Consider the following 26,063-nt stretch of genomic DNA (forward strand, 5'->3'; position numbering starts at 1 on the left):
TTAACCTCAGGATAGGCTGAGAGAATGCGGATTTCCTTCTTCTCAGGTGATAACATTATCTGGTCTTCCCCTGTGAGTCAGTGACCTCTTGCTAGGAGACCACTGACCACTGAACCAATATTTCTAATATTTTACATTCCAAACCAAGACTTCAGAATGTACTTTCTCATGGCAATAAAGTTATAAAATGGTAACCTATAATTTTCCTGACATACGAGGTCTTCATAAAGTCCTTGGGCCTTTTAGACTTTACCAACTTCAGCTGAAGATATAAGAGAAACAATCTGTAAACACTTTAAAAATGCCAATTTATTAAAATTTAAGAAAACTGTGTATTATATAATAGTATACAATACGTTCTTATTTTAGATGCAGACATAACTGGCTATAAGATGAAAACAAATTGTGTCTGATAGTTCATAGAACCAAAATCCTATCAGAGCAGGAGTAAAAATTAAATTTGCCTTTAAAATCATTTTACAAATTGTTTCTATCTTGTCCATAATTTCAGTTAGTTAAAGCTACATAAGGACTTTATAAATACCATTCCCCTAAGTATTCAAGATACATTATGGACTAATGGATTTTGTCTAATGTGGCCTTGTCTAGAACCCAAACATGATTTACAACACTGAGTCGTAAAAAAAAAAAAAAAATTAACTTACAAATGCACTTTTAGAGCATAACCTATTTGAAAGCTGGGGACTGCCTGTATTTAAAAATTAAATCTTCATTAACAATACCCTCAAGAGTGCCCTCAACGCTGCTCTTGAACATGCTGAAGGTAACATTTTTCTGTGATTATATGTTCTCACCAGGCATTATTTATGATGATAAAATTATCTACTAGAGTCTGTGGAGCTAGCTAGCACTAAGTTATATACTGATTTATTGATCAATATATCAATAAATATATTGATATATATTGATATTGATTTTGCACTGAAAATTATCTCTTGGGCTTTGATTAGGTGGGCAGTTCTAATTTCTATCACTGTTACATGGGCCCTGAGCTTTTATATTAAAATGGTACATGAAATATTTCAATATTATGATATTCCTGGAATAATTAAATTTATAGTGATTATAAAGCTAGGCATATAATACAACTCAAAAGATATACAATTCAAAGTACAGCAAACATTCCAATCTTAAGATCCTCCCATTTAACTTGTGGAAGAAAATCAAGCAGTTTCCTGGCTTGGATCCTTCCTTCCTTAAATCAAAGCTCTATGGAGGGTTGTTTTCCTTCTTTCTTTTAAAATCTTGTGTGTGAACTGGAGAGAAGGGGATAACAGCATATCAAAGTGGTTACAAAGCATTATTCCCTCTTCAAGTAACATCCAATAATAATGATGTAATCTCATTTCCTCAGAAATGTTTGACCAAAATAGTTTACTTTCACCGAAGAATGTTTAGGGCACAAAGTCAGTCACAGAATGGGCAATTCCAGTATGTCTCATGTGAATACATTTTAAGCAAGCTATTTGAGGAGTTTTATTTTCCCTTTTTTTTCAACTCTTATCCCTATATCATTCTACATTAAGTAGAAACAGAGTACTCAATAAATGGTATTGAGTAACTAGTAATACTCACTGGAACTTAAAATACCATTTTTTATCCAAAAAGTTTAAAGGGCTATACAGAAAAGTATCACAAATTTACATAAAGAGAAGCTGAGGCATGAGAAACAACAATAAGTTATTTCCCTATAAAGCAGGTCATACAGAGAGACAAGGGACTTTGACTTCCAGTCCCTTATACTAAGCAGGACACAGTCTGAATGTCTAGCTCTATTTATACTGAATTATAAGGATCAAAAAGGAATGAAGGGTAAATACAAAATAATCTTTTTGTAAACAATTCTTAGATTACACCCAATGGAGAATGTTTAATGAAGTAGCTGAGTCACAGCTCTTAAGACACGAAACAATATTATAACTCAAAGTCAAATATGTACTCATTGGCCAGATATATCCGTCGGAATATAAGAGCTGCCAATGCCAAAGTCAAGATGACAATCAGCACAGCGGATCCGCCATGATCAGTGTGGTGGTCTCTTGGCGGCCGGCCCTGGGTCACAGCTGGTGAAGTAGACGACCTTCTCTGGCCCTGCTGCCGGGCCCGGCGCTGTCGAGGGCTCATGGAGGTATCCTCAGCTACAGGTTGGGCAGGCTGTTGAAGGGACGCTGTTAAGGTGTTCTGGACTCCACACTATGAAATTTTAATACATTTTGTTTGAAACTGGCAAATAACACTTGTATACGTACATACAGGCTCTTCAACAGCACAAGGAACCTCCGAGCGCTAAATATGACTAAGGGCAAAACTATCAAGAATTCTCTGAATGCTGAGATTAATACTTCACCCCCCGGAATAAGCCAGCAACACAATTTATTCTGAGTGCTCACCAGGTAGAGGAGGGATTTACCAGCAACAAATAAAACAAGGACAGAGTTTGCCCATATTCTCCATAGATCGCTTTATACTCTCCTCCAGCAGCAATTCTAACAGTATCTGCTAGGCATCTGGGTACCTCCCTTCTTTCAGGAGAGTCAAGGAGGGAAGCAATTTGATTCCCACTTCTACATAAAAATTTGCCATATTCTAAATGGCAAAAAAGGGCAACTCGCAACAGTGTTCTTCCCCCAGTGTTATCTTATTACATCAACAATCATAGAACATAGGAAATAATTTCAAACCATATGTTCTTTATAATAATATTGTTATAAAAAACAGATGTGGTTTTCAAACCAGGCTTATCATTTCTCACAATCCCTGTCAACTGAATTGAACACAAGTCTAGAAGAACTGTTTACTGTGTGTTTGAACTGTGTTATTCTATGAATGTAAAGCATGAACTCTTGTCAAGAGTGCCCTGGGTAGGGCTTCCCTGGTGGCACAGTGGTTGAGAGCCCTCCTGCCGATGCAGGGGACACGGGTTCGTGCCCCGGTCCGGGAAGATCCCACATGCTGCGGAGTGGCTGGGCCCGTGAGCCGTGGCCGCTGAGCGTGCACGTCCGGAGCCTGTGCTCCACAACGGGAGAGGCCACAATGGTGAGAGGCCCGCGTACCGCAAAAAAAAAAAAAAAAAAAGAGTGCCCTGGGTTATGTGCTGAGAAACACGTGGAGGTGGTTAGGGGAGACTCAGTGTATCCCCCTGAAAAGCAGTGGATGTCAACTGCTTTCCATCGTTTCAATGAATGCTTGGTCAAAGCATAAACAGAATGCGGTACCAAGTGATTCAAAATCGTAAATGTGTTCTATAGACAAGAAAGCTCTACAAAATATGAATTCCACTTTATTTATATAGATACCTTAACTCTACCTCTAATAACCCAATAGTCTTTCTTATATTGAAAACAACTTTATGCTGATTATAATAGTGTCAAGACACATTCTTTCAAATAAAAAATAAGAATGTATGTTTTATTCAGAATAACTTTTTAAATTGAGTAATTACAAAAAAAGTATTGAACGAAAATACTTTTCATTATAGAAATTTTCAATATTTAGAAAAAAAAGGAATCTAATAATGTAATTCAAATACCTTTTTTTTTTAAAGGTAAGAGAATGAGCTTTGTCCTGGCAACAACTGTAAACATAGGGAAAAACTGCTGATCTAAGTTACCTGCAGAAGAAATTACATTTTAATTCTGACAGCATTAAAAGATTTAAATAATCTGAGTTTCTAAAAACTATCCTTTGGAAGCACTCAAATGTAGTGACCCATAACCCAGAGGTAGAAAGGAACTACCCACTCTGAGTTAAAAATAAAAGTGCTGGTGCTGAGTTAGAGGTGCATGAACTTGGACTTCCATACTCCAGGGCTCAGGAGCAAGGTGCTCACTGAAGAGCAGATACACAAAGCTGTTACATTTTATGATGTCTAATGTTGCCACACTGTGTCACGTAATGACTTATTACAACATTCCGCTGGAAATCTCCCATTCTTCCAGCCATTCAGCCAAGCAGATAAAAGTGTCTGATAGAGCAAAAGTACTCAGGGCTTACAGGGAAATAGGTTCTTAAGGAAAATAAAAAACAAGCTGGTAGTATCAATTCAGAAACTAGCATAAGAGACCGACTCATCTTAAAGCTTTGATTTTAGACATGTTGTTTTGTTCATTAGTTTGAGGGGAGAACACTATCCTGCCCATATACCTGACTAAAACAGGGAGTCTTATCATTACTAGGCTGGCTTCACCACTTCATAGATGTGTGACCCTAAGCAAGTCATTTAACCTAAGACTCAGCGCCCTCTCCTGTACAAGGATACTATCCAGTTCAGTAGTTGCGAAGGGTAATTAAATAGGATAATGATATAAAGTGCTTAGGATACACAACTGCTTATTAAATGTTAGTCATTATTAATATTACTATCGATATATCCCTTTGAAGACTCCAGATTTAGGTAACAAAAAAAGTCATGACTTTATTTAGGACTGCTTTTCAGAACTTTATTAGTATGATTATTTGGAGTTGAAGGACTAATTGGACTAAATTTTGGTGGTTCATATTGAACTGCAGATGGAGAATCAAGTTGGCCTTAGCATTTTCAAAATGCCATAGGTTTGCTGGTAGGACTTTTAAATCTCTACTGTTTGCCTAAACTTGTTCAAACACACATATCACAGAATGAAGACTTAAGTCATAATAGTTTCCATTTCCTTCATTAAGATGAAGTGATATTTCTGGGAACGTAAAAGTATGTGACGTTTATATTTAATTAAATTACATTTAAATATATATAAAAAAATCACAGTCACAGATAAGTCCCTTGTTATATATATATATATATATATATATATATATATATATAAAAGCTTTTCTATAGTAACCTAGAATAGCATCTGGGAGGGAGTTTTGTGTTTGCTTTTTAACACAAAATGAAATGGCTTATTCAGAACCTCAAACCCTGGGAAGAAGAAAACAGTCTGATAGACTGGAAAAACAAAAATCGACCATCAGTATTGTTCCCATTTCTACATAACTAAAAAATCTGCACCGAATAAACAGATGGCCTGATGTTATCTGCTGTATTTAGACTTTGGGCAATCTCTCGCCCCCTCAAGGCTAAAAAAAATACCTTATCTAGGATTTGATGTATAACATCTCAGTGAATTTATATTACGCTTGCATGTAAAGCAGCTACCCCCAGCCAAAACGAGGTTTCAGTTACTTCCACAGTGATCAAATTATATAATCACACTCTGAGATAATCTGTACGTAAATGTAGTTAAGAGCTAAATTTGCAACTGTATGCAATTTTATTGTTTTAACCAGAATTGGTATCAATTACCTATACCTACGAAAAAGAGTTCTGCTTTATGTACTTTAAAATCTAAATGGGTGGTGATCATTTTGTAATGTATAGAAATATCAAATCACTATGCTGTGCACCAAACTAACGTAGTGCTGTAGGTAAGTTAAACTTCCAAAACAAACAAACAAACTCATAGAAAAAGAGATCCGACTTGAGGTTACCAGAGACAGGGGCCTGGGGGTAGGGGAAATGGATGAAGGTACAAATTCCCAGTTAAAAGATAAATAAGTGCTAGGGGTGTCATGTACAATACGATTAACAGAATGAGCACTGCTCTTTGTTATGCATGAAAGTTGTTAAGAGAGGAAATCCTAAGAGTTCTCATCACAAGGAAGAAATATTTTTTTCTTTTTTCATTTATTTTGTATCTCTGAGATACTGGATGTTCACTAAACTTATTGTGGTAATCATTTCATGGTGTATGTAAGTCAGATCACTATGCTGTACACCTTTAAACTTATACAGTGCTGTATGTCAATTATATTGCAATAAAACTGGAAGAAAAAATGAGAAAAAAAATCAAAATGGAAAAGACTACTGTAATAACAAAACTACTGTTTGTGCAATCTAATTTACTGAACTACTTGACTTCTTTATCTGTATTCCTAGTATTTTTTTTAAAGTGCCAATCCTAAGATTCATTTATTCAACCAACAAATACCGATTGACCATCTACTATATACAAGGCACTATGCCAAGCACTAGGGATATCGTGCAGTAGAAAGACAGCCCTGATCCTCAAGGAGCCTACATTCTGGGAAGGGAGATAGACAATAAATAACTAATTATAAAATAAATTACAACTGGAATAAGTATAACTGGAATATGCAACAGGAGACTTGACATGGATTTAAAATAGACTAAAGACAGATTTAAATACATCACAAGTATTAGGAGACTGTCCTTATAGGTGAAAAATGATTACTACCCTCCTCCTCTCTGTAATAGGATGGTTCTATTTAAAAAAAAACTATTTATGATATAAAAAAAAATTAGAGGGCTTCCCTGGTGGCGCAGTGGTTAAGAATCCGCCTGCCAATGCAGAGGACACGGGTTCAAGCCCTGGTCCAGGAAGACCCCACATGCCGCAGAGCAACTAAGCCCGTGTGCCACAACTACTAAGCCTGCGCTCTAGAGCCTGCGAGCCACAACTACTAAGCCTACGTGCCACAACTACTGAAGCCTGCATGCCTAGAGCCTGTGCTCCACAGCAAGAGAAGCCACTGCAATCAGAAGCCCTCACACCGCAACGACGAGTAGCCCCCGCTTGCCGCAACAAAGAGTAGGCCCCGCTCGCCACAACTAGAGAAAGCCCGCGCACAGCAACAGAAGACCCAACGCAGCCAATAAATAAATAAATAAATAACGATTAGAATTCTAAAGGTGAAAAGTAATCTGAATTTTTTTTTTTTTTTTTTGCGGTACGCGGGCCTCTCACTGTTGGGGCCTCTCCCGTCGCGGAGCACAGGCTCCGGACGCGCAGGCTCAGCGGCCATGGCTCACGGGCCCAGCCGCTCCACGGCATGTGGGATCCTCCCAGGCCAGGGCACGAACCCGCACCCCCTGCATCGGCAGGCAGACTCTCAACCACTGCGCCACCAGGGAAGCCCTGAATTTTTTTTAAATACTGCAAGCTAAAACATTTACTGACTAAAATTAATTCACTATATCTCTCTGTAATTCATGAAATTACATAGGCAACACATAAAAATGATTTAACTCTTAGCATGCACTTTTTTCTTATACTTCCATCTCCAGTCCCCCAAAAACTTCCTTTAGAGCACCCTCTCCCCTGCTTTCTCCAATCCACTTCTTTCTGCCCATCTCACTCTCTGAATGGGAGAAGACCATTCAGTCCCACTTTATAATAAGTATTCCTGAGTAAAAGGAAAATCTGTATTTGCCCAGCTTCTATTTCAATTTTCCTGACCCTTTAAAATCCTCTATAAACTGGACAGGGGGGAAAGATGTGGCTACTCAACCAAACAATCTGTTACGAAAAAGACAGTTCCTCTCTTATATATAGGAAGGAGGGACTTCCCTGGTGGTGCAGTGGTTAAGAATCCGCCTGCCAACGCAGGGGACACGGGCTTGAGCCCTGCTCCAGGAAGATCCCACATGCTGCAGAGCAACTAAGCCCATGCGCCACAACTACTGAGCCTGCGCTCTAGAGCCCATGAGCCACAACTACTGAGCCCGTGTGCCACAACTACTGAAGCCCACATGCCTAGAGCCCGTGCTCCACAACAAGAGAAACCCGTACACCGCAAGGAAGAGCAGTGCCTGCTCACTACAACTAGAGAAAGCCCATGCACAGCAATGAAGACCCAATGCAGCCAAAAATAAATAAATAAATTTATTTAAAAATTTAAAAAAAGAAAGTCAGTGTTTTCCCCCATAATCTTAATTATTTAGCAACAATACAGTCAGAGTTTCTTAATCAGTCTCTCCAATGACCAAAGCCCGCTAATGTTTAGACAACAGGTCAGGGCACAACTAATAAGACCCATAGCATCCGTGTAATCTTTCATTCAATAATTATTTATTAGACACTTACTATGTACAAGGGAGCACCGTCCAACAGAACTTTTTGAGATGATAATGTTCCATATCTATGCTGTCTAATGCAGTAGCCACTAGCCACGTGTGGCTCTTGAATACTTGAAATGTAGCCAGTGTGACTAAGGAACTGAATTTTTAATTTAGTTTCATTCTGAATAAGGTAAATACAAATTTAGATAGTCACATGTGGCTAGTGGCTACTGTACTGGACAGAGATGGTCTAAGGCAAATCTTTGACTCCAGGCCTTTAAGTCAGTGCCTTAATGCCTTTAAGTCAGTGCCTTAATGCAGCTTAACAAACCTTCCAGAGATAGAGTGCCTATTTAGAAAGCAGCTAATGTATGTATATTTTGTTTCATCCAGAGTCTAGCACTATATTGAAACGAACTTTTCAGAAAAGTCATAGAATTCTGGAAGGACAATAGGACCTAAAATTTGTTTAGTCCAGCCCCATTTAACAAAAAAGAAGGCTCAGAAGATATGAATAACTTGCTTAAGATACTATAATTCGGGCTTTCCTGGTGGTGCAGTGGTTGAGAGTCCGCCTGCCGATGCAGGGGACACGGGTTCGTGCCCCGGTTCGAGAAGATCCCACATGCCGCGGAGCGGCTGGGCCCGTGAGCCATGGCCGCTGAGCCTGTGCGTCCGGAGCCTGTGTTCCGCAACGGGAGAGGCCACAACAGTGAGAGGCCCGCGTACCGCAAAAAACAACAACAACAAAAAAACAAGATACTATAATTCACTAGAGGGAGAGCTAGGCTAGAACCCAACTGTTAGGAGGACCAAAATATTCAGATATTTCATCTAGATATCGCCTCTTCTACTGCAAATAATGACAGTGGTATAGATATAGATATAGATATAGATATAAAAGACAAGAGCCATACCGATGTACTTGCTGTAGCACCCTGGAATGTTGTAGGTATATCATCCTGTAAATCGTTTAGTGAAAAAGAGTGGTTTAAGTCCGACTCAGTGATAGTCTTTCCAGATGAATTGACTTCTGCCTATAAAAAAAAGATACACCCAAGAGCAGTGTCACAAGAGGAGATGTACAGAATAACCCACAACCTACTAAGTCCTCTCCTGGATTTATTTTAATTAGTACTTTAATATCAACTAGTCAGTTAAGCACTGAGCATTCATTCGTGTCCAATACTGTGCTAGATATTTTAGGAAGAGTAGACAATACCTATTCTCAAGGAGCCGTTACTTGGTGAGGAACAAAACTAACACTTCTGGTTCACGATCCACTCCAAAAAGCTCTAAAAACTAAAGTTTTTTGTAGTTTTCAGGCAAAGTCTGACATGTGAGGCTATTAACAGTCTTGATCGCACATTACTGTAAATATTCCCAGGTTTGCTGATGAGATATTAATAGATTTGATTATGGGGTGCTGCCCTAGATCCCACTATGGATGTTAGTATAGGTTTAATATTTCTAAAATCTGAAATTCTGATGTACAAAAGACATCTGGCCCTAAGATTTTCAGAGAAGTAATGTTAAGTACAATAGGAAGGAATTGTACTTCTGTACTTTCAGAAGGAAGAAAATAGCCAACATTTATTAAGCACCTCCTCTTCCAGGCACCGCAGTAAAATAGAAGAGAAAATTTCTCCCAAGAACTGGACGTGGGAGGATATACAAGATGTAGAGAGGGGAGAAAAGGGAGGAGGCAGCATGTTGCTTAAGGCAGGTTGACTTTTATTGATGGAGCTAAAAATTAAATTCCAGAAGTAATTATATGCAGAGCAAAAGGATGAGAGACATGTCAAAATATTAATAACAGCTATTTCTTGGGGATGGGATTATGCATGATTGTTATTTTCTTCTTATTGTTTATCTATATTTTCTATAATAATAGTTAAAATGTATTAAGCACCAGAGACAGTTCTAAATGCAATACATTTAAATGAGCATTAACTCAATTCTCGTAAGAATCCTACAAGTACCATTATTATTCACAGATGAGAAAAAGGTACAAGGTAAGTAATATGCCTGATGTCCTACTACCAATAAGCAGCAAAGCTGAGATTTGAACCCTGGCACAGTATACCAGAGTCTAAGTTTTAATCATTACTATGCTATAATAATAATGCTGCTTCTGTGAATATATATTATTAGTTTTATAATAAGAAAAAATTATTTGTAAAAACCTCAGTGAGACAGAACTACATTGCTTTACTTTCTGTCCAAAAGTTGGCAATAAACAAAAGGGCTACAGAATTAGAATTTATTTACAAATTTAGAGTACCTTGAAACTGATTTGTCTAGCCAGTTCCTTGGCTTCTTGGTCAGCCTGACTTGAATCGCTTCCAGATTTTAAAGGCAACAGGACATCCTTCATGGCAAAGCCACATCCCTCACAACAGAAATCTTGTGATCTGGTAAGAAGTAATTTTTTGATGGGTATAAATCAAATACTTGAAAGTTAATCCAAGACAGTCAAATACTGAATGATTAAATTTAAAAGATCACTCAACAATTCCGTGTCACACTCATCTATATGCAAATGAGACAATTTTGGCAATAATTATAGTTCTGAGACAAATACACAAGTTAAACTGTTTTTTAAAACAATCCATGTCAATTATAGCTCAATTTTAACAATCTGAAATTTAAAAAAAACAAAAACTAGGGCTTAGATTTCATTTTTTCCTAACATACTGCCTAAATAAAGTAAGCTTTAGATCTGTAAGACAAAACATACAAATTGTTTAACTACACTGTCCTCAAGTTCACACATAACAAGCCTATGTTAAGTCTATTTAAAAAGTCCATTTTAAAGCTCAAATCGGGAATTCCCTGGCAGTCCAGTGGTTAAGACTTGGCACTTTCACTGCTGTGGGCCCGGGTTTGATCCCTGGTAGGGGAACTAAGATCCCACAAGCCGTGCGGTGCAACCAAATAAAAACAAATTTTTTTAAATAAAATAAAATAGAATTTACAGACATTTCCAAGGAAAAACTCACAAACCCTACTCATCAAAATAGTAGTACAACTTGAAAGATCAGAGAACTTGTGGAAAACCCAGACAACGAAATTCATCATTCATTATAATAAGTAGAGGCTCAAAATAAGCCTGCTAACTAGACTATTTCCTAATATTAATTTGTTTCTGTATGTTTTTATTTTCTTCTTTGTATGACTGGAAGTAAATGTGTATAATATGCAGAAATATATATTGTTACATTGCTGAACTTTTAAAAAAACTATTTTGTCCTACTTCTAGTGCAACAAAATAAGAGTCTTAGATCTTGAAGAATATACTATTTATAACTTCATGTAGACAAAATATATGTAAAAGTTGTGTTAATTTAGTGTTTTTTTTGCGGTACGCAGGCCTCTCACTGTTGTGGCCTCTCCCGTTGCGGAGCACAGGCTCCGGACGCACAGGCTCAGCGGCCATGGCTCACGGGCCCAGCCGCTGCGCGGCATGTGGGAACTTCCTGGACCGGGGCACGAACCCGTGTCCCCTGCATCAGCAGGCAGACTCTCAACCACTGCGCCACCAGGGAAGCCCTAATTTAGTGTTTATTGATGAATGTTTTTTGTTTCAATAGAAGTAGCATTGCTGTCCATATCCTTTGAGAATCAGTTGTATCCAAATTATTTACCTTAAAATGTGTTCACTTTTAACTGAGAAGTCAGACGAAGTTTAAAGGAGCAAGTTTATTTTTAATATATTAGTATTAGTTTATCCACAAGGACAGTATGCTACCATGGTTGAATGCAAAATCATGTTTTAGAAAGCCTGTATCACAGACTAAGAACCTAGAATATATAGAGTGAGAAGTCTAAACAAAAAGTTTTTTGGTTTTTTTTTTTTTACCTTGTACATGAAATTAACTGGATGGAAGTATCAAGATAGAAAGTCGACATAGGAAATCAAAACAAATGCTATGTACTCCAAGTACATATTATAGTTTGTGAATAGTAGCTGCAAGGTATATACCAAACTTGGGAATAAGGTTTAAAAAGAAAAGTTGCTGATAAAACAGGGAGTCTATCAAATCTTCCCGAGGCTAAAGTCTATCTGATTTAACAAACATCTATGGAGGGCCAATTCTGGGCTGTGCTAGGGTAAGATATACAATAATTTAATTAACATAATAGGTCTGAAAGGTGGTAGGCAGCAAAGTCCAGAACAGGACAATGATCAAAATCAAGAATTAGGGCTTCCCTGGTGGCGCAGTGGTTGGGAGTCCACCTGCCAATGCAGGGGACGCGGGTTCGTGCCCCGGTCCGGGAGGATCCCACATGCCGCGGAGGATCCCACATGCCGCGGGGCGGCTGGGCCCGTGCGCCATGGCCACTGAGCCTGCGCATCTGGAGCCTGTGCTCCACAACGGGAGAGGCCACAACAGTGAGAGGCCTGCGTACCGCAAAAAAAAAAAAAAAAAAAAAAATCAAGAATTAGTTTTAGCACTACTCAAAGGAGAGGCTACTCTGAATCTAATGACTAATCTGGGTTATACAGACAGAATGTACTTGAAAAAAAACCAAGAAGGCAATACCACTGGGAAACTACAACTTGATAAAAGAAAATCTTTGCTTTATTCCAGATCATTTATTGAGCACTTGCTATGGGGCAGATGCTACAGATACAAAGATGATAAAATGGATTCCCTCCCTGCCTTCAAGGAGTTTTTAAACTTTTGTGGAAAGCTACATACATATCATTACTCTGGCTCTTTTCCATCTGTAAAACTGCCCAAGTGGAGATAAATGACCAGTACTATCTTTTAGAAGGTATCGCTCATTGTAGGTTGATATTATCAACTACTTTTTAAAACTAGATAGCATGAAACAAATTCTTTAGAGTCTGGTCGCCCCTGGGGAGATTGATACAACTGAATTTCTGAAATAGCAAAACTAAGACTAGATCCTGTAGAACCAAGGTGAGTCACAAAGAGACAGAGCCTATCTCCTAGTAGCCATTATCCAGAACAGTATTCAGATCGTAACAAATAAGGAAATGCAAAACTTACTTTTTCGCAAGGGTTCTTCTTTCCTCAGGTGTGTAATCTAGAGAACCTATGGCTCCCTCTCCTTTTGTTGGCATAAACCCAATGATGGCTAATAATGCTGTTCTTACTGAAATAAAAAGTAAACATCAATCTAAGTTGCTCTGTAAAAGGAACTGGGTTTACTCTGGAAAGAGAAAAAGAAAAGACTCATAGGGTTTCACTGAAGAGGTACAAGTAGGGGATTGTATTAAAATGATGCAAAAATCTAGACAAGGAAAAGAATTTTATTATTTATTCAATAATATCAAATTATTTATCCAAAACAGCTTCAACCTCAAGAGAGTATTATACATTATTATTATGAATTGACTAAAGTTATATAAGATTTATATTCGCTTTAAATACTCACTACTCCATGAAGGCTGCCAAGTTTCAGGATGATGTCCCGAGATGCTCAAACAGATTTTCTTGCCTACTTCAAATCGTCCATTAGCCTTAGGAATAAATAAGGTATTTTAAAAGTTATACATGTGTGTGTTTAATGTTTTATACTTTAAAGTATAAATATATTTTATATATAAAGAACTTTTAAAGATAATTTTTTAGAGAATTTTAAAAGGATGGAACCTCCAAGGGGATACAGATTTTTGTCCTCTTACAGATACTCCACAAATATTTGCTGGATTCTGAATGAATAATAAAAGCTGTTTTTAGAAGTTGTAGCAGCTTTGTGAAACTGAGTTGCACAAGTGACATCTAAATAACTGACATATAAAGATGTCCTGATATCCTTCTCTGTGCCTAGTATGGTGCCAGACTCTGGGAAGGATCTAAAAGAGAAGAAACTAGATACTGGGGAGGAAGGCTCTGAGATGGGAGTGATTCTCAGAAGGATGATGCAATTTCATACAGGAACACAGAAGTGAAAGATGAGAGAGAATGATGTCAGTTCTGTCTTGGCAGAAGAGCTACTGATGATGTCCAGCAGGCAGGCAGAAATACAGACATGCTGGCATCAGAAGAAGATAATACATTTCTGGTACCTGACTTTCACAGAGGTGATCGTTGAAACCATTTCATAGGAATAAGAGAAAACAGCTGTAGTCTGAACTCGTAGACTATCCATACTGAGGGGAAGGATAGGAAAAAGAGGCATGAAGTTAGAATATAAGTTCCACGTGGGCAGAGAATTTGACTTATTCTCTGCCACACCCACAGGGTGCATGACACGTGTTTAATAAATATTTGTTGAATGAAGGCTGGAGAAGACTTTTCAAAGAGAGGAAGTGAATCAGAAAGAGTAAGTACTGAAAACCAGTGCACATGACAATATCATCGGTGAACAGCTGCTGCCCCACTGGCCCCCACCAGTTTCCCCACGCACCAGCCCTCCCTTCAGACCACCTGGCTCTCCCCACGATCTAGCAACTAAAAGAAGGGAAGGGCCCCTCCAGGGCCTCCTGCTCCAGCCCTACTGCCAGCATTAACAATTATCAACAACACCTAGTGTTTAGTAAGCAGCTTCTATATGCCAGGAACTTTATAGTGTGATTATATTTACCATACACATCCCTTTTGACAAATGAGAAAACTGAATTTCAAAGAGATTATGTAACCTGCCCGTGGTGTAATGGAAACCGCACTGGCCAGAGTCCAGGGCTATTGGCTCTAAAACTAATGCTCTTTCCACTACACCAAACACTATAGGTAAAAGCAACATTAATTTGGTGATGATGAATATCTTTTCTTTTACCATTTGCTAACCCCATGTGTATCAGATGTTTAACTTAAACTTAGATGGAATAGGATGAAGACTGAGAAGAGGTGGTGAGATTTCTCAGACTGGTCTCTGAGGCTGGTGTCTTAAGCCTGTTTAAACAGGGTGCTATGTGTGGGAACCAGAGCACAACAGGGTAAACTAGAGTTAGCATGTCTTGAAGGTTATCAGAAGAGAAAAATAAGACTGCAGCTTAAAGTGGTAGCAGAGATATGGGAAGGATTTTGTGTTTTATTTTTGCTTCTTTCAAGGTTAAGGGATAATTAAACACACATAGATGAAAGGAAATGAAGGAAGAAAAGCTTAACACTTAAGAGAGGAATTTACTGATGGAATACTGTCCCAGGAAATAAAAGAGAAAACTGGATCAACAGCTTTCCTTTACATGGAGATAAAATATGTGAAGATGGAGAGAAATTCTAAGATATGAATAAATAGTAATAACATAGCTAACATTTATTGAGGACTGTGTCCGTTCTTATTCTAAGAGCTGCACGTAAAGATGAGGAAACTCAAGAACAAAGCATAAGAAACGTGAGAAACTGAAGGAGATAACGTGATTAAGAGGTACAATAACAGTAACTACCCTTTATTGAGTACTTACCATGTGCCAGCCTAGCACTTTGCATACATTAATTCACTGAATCCTAACAACCACACTATGGCAATTAGTATCATGAGTACTTCTCAGGTGCTTCAACTTCCTAGGAATTTTTTTCCAGAAAAAAATACAGTCCGAGGTCTGGTCTCCAAAAGCAAAGTTATAATAATAATGGTCCACTTTATTTCTTAATGAAAATGAGTATGCATACACACTTTACAGCCACCAGGAAGAGTTACACCAGAAGCATTCCAAAAAGTCAAGAATTCTTACCGTTAGGAGAATAATGCTTGGTGGTTTCATGGGATACTCTGGTGGCAGTACTATTCGTCCATGATAAACTCCTCCATCAAAATCTGAATCTGGGGGCCCTCTAACTGTGAAGTGCCATTCAAAAAGGTTATCCTGAACAAAAACAATAACCAACAAGGAATCAAGAACATTAAAACATTTTTTATCAGTGAGTATTAGAAACATGGGTGCGAAAAATTAACGTTTTATAATACTGCTAGAACAGTTTCTAATGCACACAATGTCTCAAGTATAAAAGTTATAAATAAAAGCTATTAAATCTAGTTTTCATGTCCCATAAGAGCTAAAATTTTTTAAACAAATGCATTTTAAAACATCTGAGCATTGTTATATATTCATAAATAAGATTATAGATTTACATATTTCCTATTACTTTAGCTCCATTTATTTTCTCTGAAAATCTCTTCTGGAGCCCTGAAGTTTTAATCTGGACTAATTGCCTTCTTGACACATTCCAAAATTCGTCACTTGAGTGTCTTCTAGGTTTACTGGAGTCTCAATCTTCCTCTGTATTTATTTGTTGTTGTTTGTTTTTTTTTGTTTTTGCATTATTTTGATGTGGTTTATTGTCAACTATGTGCCTCTGAAAGGAATACAAGGAAGAAAATTTGTGTTCTGGTATGTCTGAAAATATATTTATTTGGAGTTCATGCTTGATTGTTTTCTGGATGGAGATTTAATTAATTAATTAATTAAAAAATCATTTGATCTAAAAAAAGATTATAGACTTAATTAAACTGTAAATTAATCCTTATATCCTAATTAGTGATAATTATTATTTATATAATCAAATAATTTACTATAAATTTAGATTGTTTTAGCAAACCTTTAAAAATTATCCCTCATAGATGCCTAAAAGCTCTTTAGTAAGTGGTCAGTAATATTAACACATAGGCTGTTAACATCATCTTACAGTTAACCACGTACTTCATAGTTTGCAAAATGCTTGCACATATTATCACATCTTATTCTCACTATTACCATGAAAACCAGATTGGGCACATTTAAATACCCTCCTTTCACAGATGGGAAGACTGAAGAGAGGTAGAGATGTTCGTACAAAAAGCCCAAACTAGCTGTAGAGACCCCTTAAGGGGCTAAGTCTTCCGCCTGTAGAGTCTGGCGTTCTTTCCACTTTCCCTCCTGAGGGAAGACCTAAAATTAATTTAGTATCTGAGGCCCACTTTATAGAGACCAGAAATCTGCTTCTTCTAAAATGTCTGATCCTGAATGGCTAATAGAAATACTCAGTGTACACCTGAAACTAACACATTGTAAATTAACTATACTTCAATTTTTTTTAATGGTTAAAAAAAAAAGTAAAAAAAAAACAAAACTCAGGAACTATAGGGAATAAAATATATCAATAAAGCATATCAAACACATTTGTAATGACTCAAAGCAATGAAAAAACAATTTTAAGAAACTTGTTTAAAATACTAAAGTATTAAAATACATATGTAGAAGACAGAGATAGAAACTAACCTCTAAAGGCTGTGCATGATAATGATCTGTTGGATCTTTCAATTCTGCTGCTTCTTTCATTAAACGTTTAACGGCTAAAATAAAATTCACAAGATAGAGACATTTAAAATGTACTTTTCTAAGTGATTAGCACAGATTTACAAACCTAATGAAAAAGTTCCTACTTCAACAAAAAATGTGTAGAGGACTTGTTCAACAGAGCATATCATTTAATTATGGGATAATAGTAATAATGGTGGGGAGGAAATGGTAGCTAGGTACTAGAAGAATTACACGTTAAATTAAATATATAGGGAAGTCTCATAAAGTCACTATTTTTATTTAGTAAGTACTTATATATACTTCCTATATGGTAGCACTCAAACATTAATTCATGTAATCCTCAAAACAACTCTATGAGATAGGTGCGATTTTTAACCCCATTTTACAGATGAAGAAACTGAGACATGGAGAAATTATATAACACGTCCAAGGTCACAAAGCTGATAAATGACAGAGCCAGGATTCCAACACAGGCAGTCCAACTCTACCTTGTTAAAATATTTAACAAAAACGTGGCCACTGGAACTCATGCTCATGAACAGTAAACCCCCTATATCCTCAGCCTCGAGAGACTATCTACCCACTATCTTCCATTAACTTAATGGCACTGTCCCCAGAGGTCAATGAATCTCTACAGCCCTAGCTGAATTCCTTTTTGAAATGATTCTTCGGCTTAATTAAAACCTCCAATCCACTGACGCCTTAACATTCTTCACCCCACCTATACCTATATGCACTTCCCTCTTCATCCACACTTTTGGCTCTTAGGAGTTCCTCTTTCATGTTCCCCTGACAAAATTTAATTCTAACTGAGCCAACTCAACCATCTTCTTTTTCTTTTTAATATTTATTTTATTTACGTTTGTTTGTTTGTTTTTTTGTCTGTGTTGGGTCTTAGTGGCTACACACAGGCTCTTCGTTGTGGCGCACAGGCTCCAGGGCATGTGGGCTCTGTAGTTTGCCACGCGCGGACTCTCGTTGAGACGGAGCTCAGTAGTTGTGGCCCACGGGCTTAGCTGCCCCACTGCCTGTGGTATCTTAGTTGCCCGACCAGGGATCGAACCCGTGTCCCCTGAACTGGAAGGAGGATTCTTTACCACTGCGCTACCAGGGAAGTCCCCCAACCATCTTTTTATCTGGAGTCTATACCCAAACAGCTGAGCATTACTGAAGGGGGTTTAAAAAGTCAGAGACAGGCACAATGATGCCATTATAGAGTTATTAACAACAACCTCCACTGGGACACAATGCCACCCTGTGTTCCTACATTTCTCCAGGAAGCCTCCACCAAACCCCCTCCAACAAGCACTCCAAGACTATCTCACACCTATTTACTCTCAATTCTCTTCCGCCTCTTTCAGTTAATGGCACAGACTTTTAGCCCCGTGATCAATGACTATTAACAGCTTATGATAGTTTACAATCCTATGTGTATCTGTACCCTCTTTCCTCCCCTATTGGTTCACAAAGGTCAATCCTTTGATTCCAGCCCACTCACCCTCAAGCTTTAGGTGCTAAAAACATGTCAGGATACTGGTGTAGGATACAGGAGAGCAAAGCCAGGGAAACACCAGATGGCCCAAGGCTCTCCAAAACTCTGCTTGAGAACCAACAGACACAGTTCAATACATGCTATGAGAGAGGTGTGCACCAGGTGGGCACCTAACCTGAGAGCAGACAGAAGAGAAAAGGGGTCAGGTACTGACATCCGAAAGAAAGACAGTAGGAATTACCCAGCTCTGTATGAATAAGCAGAGGAAACAATAAAAGTAAATTTGTGGTGGCACAGGTTGGAACGTTACGGGGAGAGGTTAACTGAGAAGCAACTCTCACACACTACAACCAAACAGTTCGGTATGTGTCAGGACTTTTTGCATAAAATTTCATTTTAATCAAGGGTTCCTAAGCTGGAAAAAAACTCTAAAGTCACTATCCTATTCCATAACTATTAATATTCTTTTCCATCTCCGAATCTGAACTAAGCCCTATAGGCAGAGAATTTGTTCACCTGATCAGCAAATATTCATTAAGTCCATACTAGATGCTATAGCTACAAACAAAATAAAATATAGCTTCTGTTATCAAGGAGCTTATAGGCTGGGGGGAGGAGTCAATACAAATCAGCATGATAAATGAATGCTATATTAGAAACACGCACATACATATTGAGACACGATCTCCCCCCAAGTTCCAGACACTAACTAGGCTTTGTTCAATTCTTTGCACACAGTTCACCTTCTCTCTACTTCAGACCTTCCTTCCTACATAGCAATTCCTCAGCTTGCATTGCTGTTCCTCTTCCCTTCCCCCACTTCATCATTGAGTCTGGCTCCCACCAGACCTTTATGAAATTTACTCAGGAAGGTCTCCCTGACACCTTCCTTTGTCCACTCTCAGAGGAGTGACTAGAGATTTCCATTTGGACAGATAAAAATCCTTGAGGAGCCCTGGCAGGAGAGTGGAGAGCAGGGATGCTCTCTAAGTTATTTCGTTTGGAAACCACTGCCCTGGATACTGGCTTGAGTCTCCTTGCTCTAAGTCCTCTTAACACCCTATAATTTTTCTTTCATAAAGTTCAGCTCACTTGTGATTAACACCTGTCCTTCCTGCTCAACATTTACTTCACTGCAGTCTCCTCAAGGCTTAGTACACAGTAAGCACTCAAATATTAGCTGAAATGAATTTTACTATCTTCCCCCCAACAAAACTCTTTCCAAGGATCTGATTAAAATGCAATGGTTTGGGGGACTTCCCTGGAGATCCAGTGGTTAGGACTCCGTGCTTCCACTGCAGGGGGCACGGCTTCGATCCCTAGTCAGGGAGCTAAGATCCTGCAAGCCACACAGCATGGTCAAAAAAAAAAAAAGCAGGGGGCTTCCCTGGTGGCACAGTGGTTGAGTCCGCCTGCCGATGCAGGGGACACGGGTTCGTGCCCCGGTCCGGGAAGACCCCACATGCCGTGGAGCAGCTGGGCCCGTGAGCCATGGCCACTGAGCCTGCGCGTCTGGAGCCTGTGCTCTGCAACGGGAGAGGCCACAACAGTGAGAGGCCCGCGTACCGCAAAAAAAAAAAAAAAGCAGTGGTTCTCAAATTTATTTGATAATGAGGTAAAATCCTTCGTTCCAAGAAAGGTTTAAGGAGTACCTCAATATGTAAAACATAACAGCAGGGCCAGCATGGAAGGGCCTTCAGGCTATTTATCCCCATCTGTCCATTCTACCTAAGGGGCCCACGGAAAAAGAATTGAAAGCCCCTGTTTTAGAGCCGTGTAAAAATATCACTAAGTTAATATAATTAGATATAAATAAAATCATGGAAGTTGTTATGAAGTTAATTAGTTTAACTTGATTACTGCTGTCAGCAATCAAAGATGCCAGGAAGACTGTTTTTCCTTTATCCCTCATCAGCAGGCTGCAAAATGATTAAGCAGAAGAGGTCAGATTTTATGCCATTCCGTAACATTACCACATCTTCTCTGCCTCTTCATCACTCAGCTCAGTTCAATAGAGGAAAATAAACACCCAATGGATATTATGAGAGATGTATGAAAGGGTCAGAATTGCTACAGGAAAGAATTTAAAGGAACAATCATTGGTTCAACCACTAAACAAGTTGATTTTATTAGTTCACGGGCCACACAGGCACATGCCATGTGAGAGACAAAGTACAAAGCCAAACAGAAGGTAAGATTATTCTAGTGTTTTTATAATCTATTTTTTCTGAAACAACATATACTATGAACACCTTCGTGAAAAAGAACGTGGACTCTGGAATTAGAGCTGCATTAAAATTCTGGCTCTGGGGACTTCCCTGGTGGCACAGTGGTTAAGAATCCACCTGCCAAAGCAGGGGACACAGGTTCAATCCCTGGTCTGGGAAGATCCCACATGCCGCAGTGCAACTAAGCCCGTGCGCCACAACTACTGAGCCTGCGCTGTAGAGTCCGCAAGCCACAACTACTGAGCCCACACTCTAGAGCCTGCAAGCCACAACTACTGAGCCCACGTGCCACAACTACCGAAGCCTGCACACCTAGAGCCCGTGCTCCGCAACAAGAGAAGCCACGACAATGAGAAGCCTGCGTGCTGCAACTAGAGAAAGCCCACACGTAGCAATGAAGACCCAATGCAGCCAAAAATAAATAAATAAATAAATTTTAAAAAACATGGCTCTGATATTTTGTAGCTCTAAATCCTTGAACAAGTCACTTATAATCTAATTCTGCCTCAATGTTCATATCTGTCAAATGAAAGTCAATAATTTTGTCACATAATTCTTTCCTTTTCACCCCTTCCTCTTCCCCAGGTCAGAAATGGATTGAGATTTAAGGCCCTCTCAATGATTCTCCCTGGTTCAAATCCAGGCCATAAGCATATGTAGTTGGCCACATGGCATGGCTCCCTAGCTCCCCAAAAGAGATATCACTGCTATGGAATAGTCAAGATTCAAAGTACCGCCTGGAAACTAGGGCTAGAGCATAGTCTGCCTCTCCTGATACTCCATCTCTTGCTACCACATGGATAGTGAGGAAACTTCTTCCATTCCAGCTCCTCTCTTATCTCTTTGCAAGGTTATCAGTGGAACTCTCCAACCATGGTAAGACAAGATGTGCCAGGAAAGAGAAGGAGGGTGGGGAGCACCTGCATGCCTGCCCTCATTCTTCCTTTTCATGGAGGCCACATGATCACTGTGGATCCAAACTCTAGGCTCTAAGGGTCTCCCATTAGCGTTCTTCACATGCCCAGGTAGCTCACTGGGCTTTGAGACAAAGCTCCAGCTAAAGGGGTCTTTTACAGGTCACTGTTTCTCATGCATCTGTCTCTCTTGGAAAGTATCAATGAATATCTTGATATCATCCATCTCCAGGTTATCGAGGATGTGAATCCAACATCATGCTCCCCAACCACATCTTCCTGCTCCCATAGTGAAGGCACTTAAGCAAATACTTAAGGACTCATGTTTCTGCCCACAAAGACCCTGCAAAGGTATCCATTCAATTTAAAGAATATCTGAGCCATGGAGATAGAAGAATGACTAAGACCTGCTTCTTGTCTTCAAAAAGCTTGTAGTGAGAGAGAAAGACATGAAAACAATTACAACACAAATATTGACCAAGTGTGCACAAATATAGGGACTACCTTAGTCTGCCTATGGGAGCTAGACAAGGCAGAACCTTAAAGAAGCTTGAAGAATTAATAGGAAGTTCAAATGGATAAAAGGGAAGGCATTCCAAGCAGAGTTTCCAACAGGGACCAAGGCATATAGGTGAGAAGAGCTGCTCCATCTGGAGAATCACTCAGGCAAAATGGGTAGATGGTAAAAATGCAAAGGAGCACAGGAGTGATAGGAGACGAGGCCTGGTGAGGAGGGCAAGCTAAACAGTTTACTTTGAACTTAATCCACAGCTATCAGGAAGCTACTGAAATGTTTTCAATTTGAGGAGTGACCTGATCAGTTTTTGTTTTGTTTTAATTGATATGGTGACAACAGCGAAGGATTAGATACATGTGACTGTGTGTATTGGCACCTGCGTGAAAATGCATGCATTTGTGTGTGTTTCAGGGTAGAGCGTGGAGTAAAGGAGTAGACCAAGAGATCAAAGACGACGCCAGTGGATTCCTGGGTGGCTGTCAAACCCTGGGTTAGGAATATTAGGGTGGGGGGCAAGTTTGGGGGAGGAGAGAAAACTGATTAGTTTGGTTTGGGGTTTTTATACCTAGGAGAGATTTTTTTGGTCTGTGGGAAATTTGGGTAAAGATGTTAAATCACCAGTAAGTTCTATGTATCTACAGCCTAGGAGAAGGGTTTAAATTGGACATTAAAGCTTGAGAATGATTAGTGTGAAGGGGCAGTAGACATCTGGGCATGGATAGAATAGCTGCTAGGTTTCTGATGGAGGTAGTAGGTGCCTTTACACCAATCTCTTATATGCCTGCCAATCACCTGCTGAACGCAACCCATAGGGCCCTTCCAAAGAAATCTGCCACAGGAGGTTCATTACACATACGTCTCCCTACTTCGTACTCTGATATCCTGCGACTTTGGCCAGAATGGACCCAAAAAGAGATCAGGGAGTCTGATGCAGAGGCAAGTACTGATACGCTAGCCAGAGGCTTATGAAGTGGTTCCACACAGAGCTCTGCACACAGCCAGAGGTCCATTCCAGAAAGATTGTAAAAAAATATGTTTTCCATTGTAAAGCAATTATACTCCAATAAAGATGTTAAAAAAAATGTTTTCCCATCTATAAAATGAACAAATTTACTATCCATATGCTAACACACTGGCCTTTAACCAGTTATTTGTACTGTCTTAACTTAATTGTCCCATCCATACCTCTAAGACAACTCCACATCAGATAGAGAGAAAAAGTGTTATATCTCTTACATTGTGCAGTGTTTTTAAACACTTCCTTTCACACATGCATTACCCTACGAAATGTTACAAGACAATAAAACAAAGGAAGGAAACATTTTCACTATGCCTCCTGCACTTATTCAGTAAGTCCCATATCTCATCTAATTTACCTTTTCCATGAACTCTAAATAATCTGTACAATGACCAAAAAAGGTTTTAAAATTTTTTTTCATTTTTAGAACAGCAGCACTACCTTTGAGGAAATGAAACCAAAAAGAGGAAGCAATTTATTACACAGTAGAAACATGTCTACCCAAGTTCAGCCAGATGACAAGTAGGTCATATAGTATAGAAACATACAACATTCTGGAGAATTTTAAATGCTTACCACAATCTCAGGTATGATAACCTAACAAAATTGAGCAAGGTCCTCTGACAACAATCTCTTGGGACCCACCAATCCTCCATTACAAATTGCACTATTGTACAATTGTACATTTTCATTATTCTCTGGACATCCCACTAAGTACCTCAGCTGTCTCAAGGAACTTGATACCATGTGACCAAGGAGTCATCCTACATTTTACCCACATAGTTTATTAAAATCTAGCACAATCTTAACAATCTAGTCATTCTACCATCTAATCTTAAAACTAAGCTTTTCTTTCCCTCTTTCTCTTTGATCTCCTTTTTTTTTTTTTTTCCTGGTGTTCTTAGGAGATGGGCTGGGGGGCAGGGGTTGTGAATCCACTGAAATTGAATCCTATAAATGTATTTCTTGGAGAGCCCATGGCCTTTGCCAGATTTCTTTTAAAGTCTTTGCCTCCCCAAATGTTATGACCAATTCTGTAAACTTAGTTACCTAAGAACGTGTCTTAGCCTGACAGCACTCTGGTTAACAAAGCTCTGTTCAATCAGTATCCTCAGGCTTTTCTGGATTCTTTGTACGTTTTTAAGTTCTTTTAAAAAATCAAGGATCCACAATTAGCTCTTTCCACGAGCATGCTAGTCTTGCTGATTCTTACTGAGAAATTGCTTCTTTGGAAGGAAAAAAAGAACTAGCAAGCGTTGGTCAAACCGTCACTAACATCCTAGGATTATCATTTAGAGTTAAAGTGTGGAGCTTCTCCCTCCTAACAAATTTATCAAGGTACAGATCGAATACCATTTATAGAACACAAAGATTCGTTTCAAGCCTGTCTTAATTTGAGAGAGCCGCTTACTTTTCGTGCATCTTTATGGTACATCAGAAAAGAATTTGAGGCTAGGATCGTTTGGCTGCTTCTGTGAATGAAGCACGGGCATTAAATACAGAAAGAGAAGTTTCTATGACTGAACATAGACATACATCATACTAGTCAGTATGGCAAAAATCATGGTTAGCTCTAAAGTACACGGCTCAACTAGTTTTCGTAGCTTTTTGGTTAACTGGTATGGTCCAGAACATTTCCTTTATGTCTGTAATTCTATTCGCCCCAAATGCTGCAAACAGAACGTTTAAACTAAATCCTCAAATGCGAGTGGGTCAAGCAGCTAATAAAAGTCAGGTGGCGGTGACGGAGAAGGGCTAACGACGGTGTTCAAGGCGCAGGTAGGGCGAGGGGCTGATGATCACTATTACCCAGAGCCATCACCTTTACACCTGTGCTCGGGGATGAGTTGATAACCCAGCTCTACGCGGCGAAAATGAGGGCAGGGCAGACGCGGTGCCGAGAGGAGTCCCCAGGTTTGGTGCCCGCTCGGCAACCCTGCTGCGCGGCCTGCACCAGCCCGGCAGGCGGCGGGCTCGCGTAGAGCGCGAAACCGGGAGCGGGGCCGCGAGCGGCGGCCGACGCGAGGGGACGACGGCGCGGGGCCCTGGAGTACGGGGTCACGCCTCCCTCCCGCCCACAGTGCGGCACCGCGCCCAGCCCGCAGCCCCGCTCACCCGGACTCTTCAGATTGTAGCGGGTCTCCATGGCGGGTCGCTGTCCCGGCTCCGGCCTCCCGGCTCGCCGCCGCCGATGCCGCCACCTCTCCGCGCCGCTGCCGCCCGGGTCTCAGCGCGGCTCGGACCGACCGGACCTGACCCAGGAACCTCCGGGGACGCCGCCCAGCCCTGGCCAGGACCGCAGGCGGGGCGGGAGGCCACGGGCGAGGCGCGGGCTCCGCAGTGGCGCGGGCTCCGCGGTAGCGCCGCCTCCTCCGCTGCTCCCCCGCCTCCCTGAGGGCTGGGCAGGCGCCGGCGCCGGCCCGCGTGTCGCTGAAGCGGGGCCCCGGGCTGGAGGTCAGCGTCCTCGTCTGGCCGTGGGCCCAACGCTGCCGCGGCCGCCCGGCCTGCGTCACCCGCCCTCTCTCCGGTTTTGTGAAGTTGTCCTGACGTGGCAGTCGCTTCGTGGCGGGAGGGCGGCGCGGCCGCAGGCCACTTCGCCGGCCCTGGGAAGCCCGCTCCGGGATCTGAAAGAGCGAGCAGCGCCCAGGTCGTCTTCCTCTCACCCAGGGCCGCCCGGAGGCCGACCTTCCGCCGGGCCCATCCGACGTTCCCAGGCGCTCGCGGAGCGGCGCGGCAGGAAGCGCCCCGGCCCTGCTCGCGGCGGGCTGGGTCCGGGCCCGGGCCCTCGACACCGGGTTCAGAGCCGCCCCGGCCCGGCG

General features: G+C 40.4%; 1 protein-coding gene across 2 annotated transcripts; it reads right to left on the reverse strand.

Annotated features, from left to right (window-relative positions):
- Nucleotides 1-291: 291 nt before the first annotated feature.
- Nucleotides 292-25,975, reverse strand: UBE2J1 (ubiquitin conjugating enzyme E2 J1). Of its 2 annotated transcripts, XM_089921860.1 has the most exons (9): nt 25,360-25,975; nt 24,656-24,716; nt 17,034-17,107; nt 15,510-15,641; nt 13,268-13,352; nt 12,880-12,985; nt 10,143-10,272; nt 8,776-8,895; nt 292-2,214 (listed from the first exon to the last, which is right to left on the reverse strand). In XM_089921860.1, the coding sequence occupies exons 3-9, from the start codon at nt 17,091-17,093 to the stop codon at nt 1,936-1,938; spliced, it is 912 nt and encodes a 303-aa protein (XP_089777986.1). In that variant the 5' UTR covers nt 17,094-17,107; nt 24,656-24,716; nt 25,360-25,975; the 3' UTR covers nt 292-1,935. The 2 variants fall into 2 exon arrangements, with proteins under 2 accessions (XP_089777986.1, XP_022408321.1); XM_022552613.2 differs by lacking the exon at nt 24,656-24,716 and having other exon boundaries at nt 25,360-25,974.
- Between the last annotated feature and the right edge of the window lie 88 nt (nt 25,976-26,063).

Source organism: Delphinapterus leucas, chromosome 12 (assembly GCF_059928025.1).
Source record: "Delphinapterus leucas isolate spDelLeu-1000000601 "Yukka" chromosome 12, BTC_Dleu_Yukka2, whole genome shotgun sequence".
NCBI lineage: Eukaryota > Metazoa > Chordata > Mammalia > Artiodactyla > Monodontidae > Delphinapterus > Delphinapterus leucas.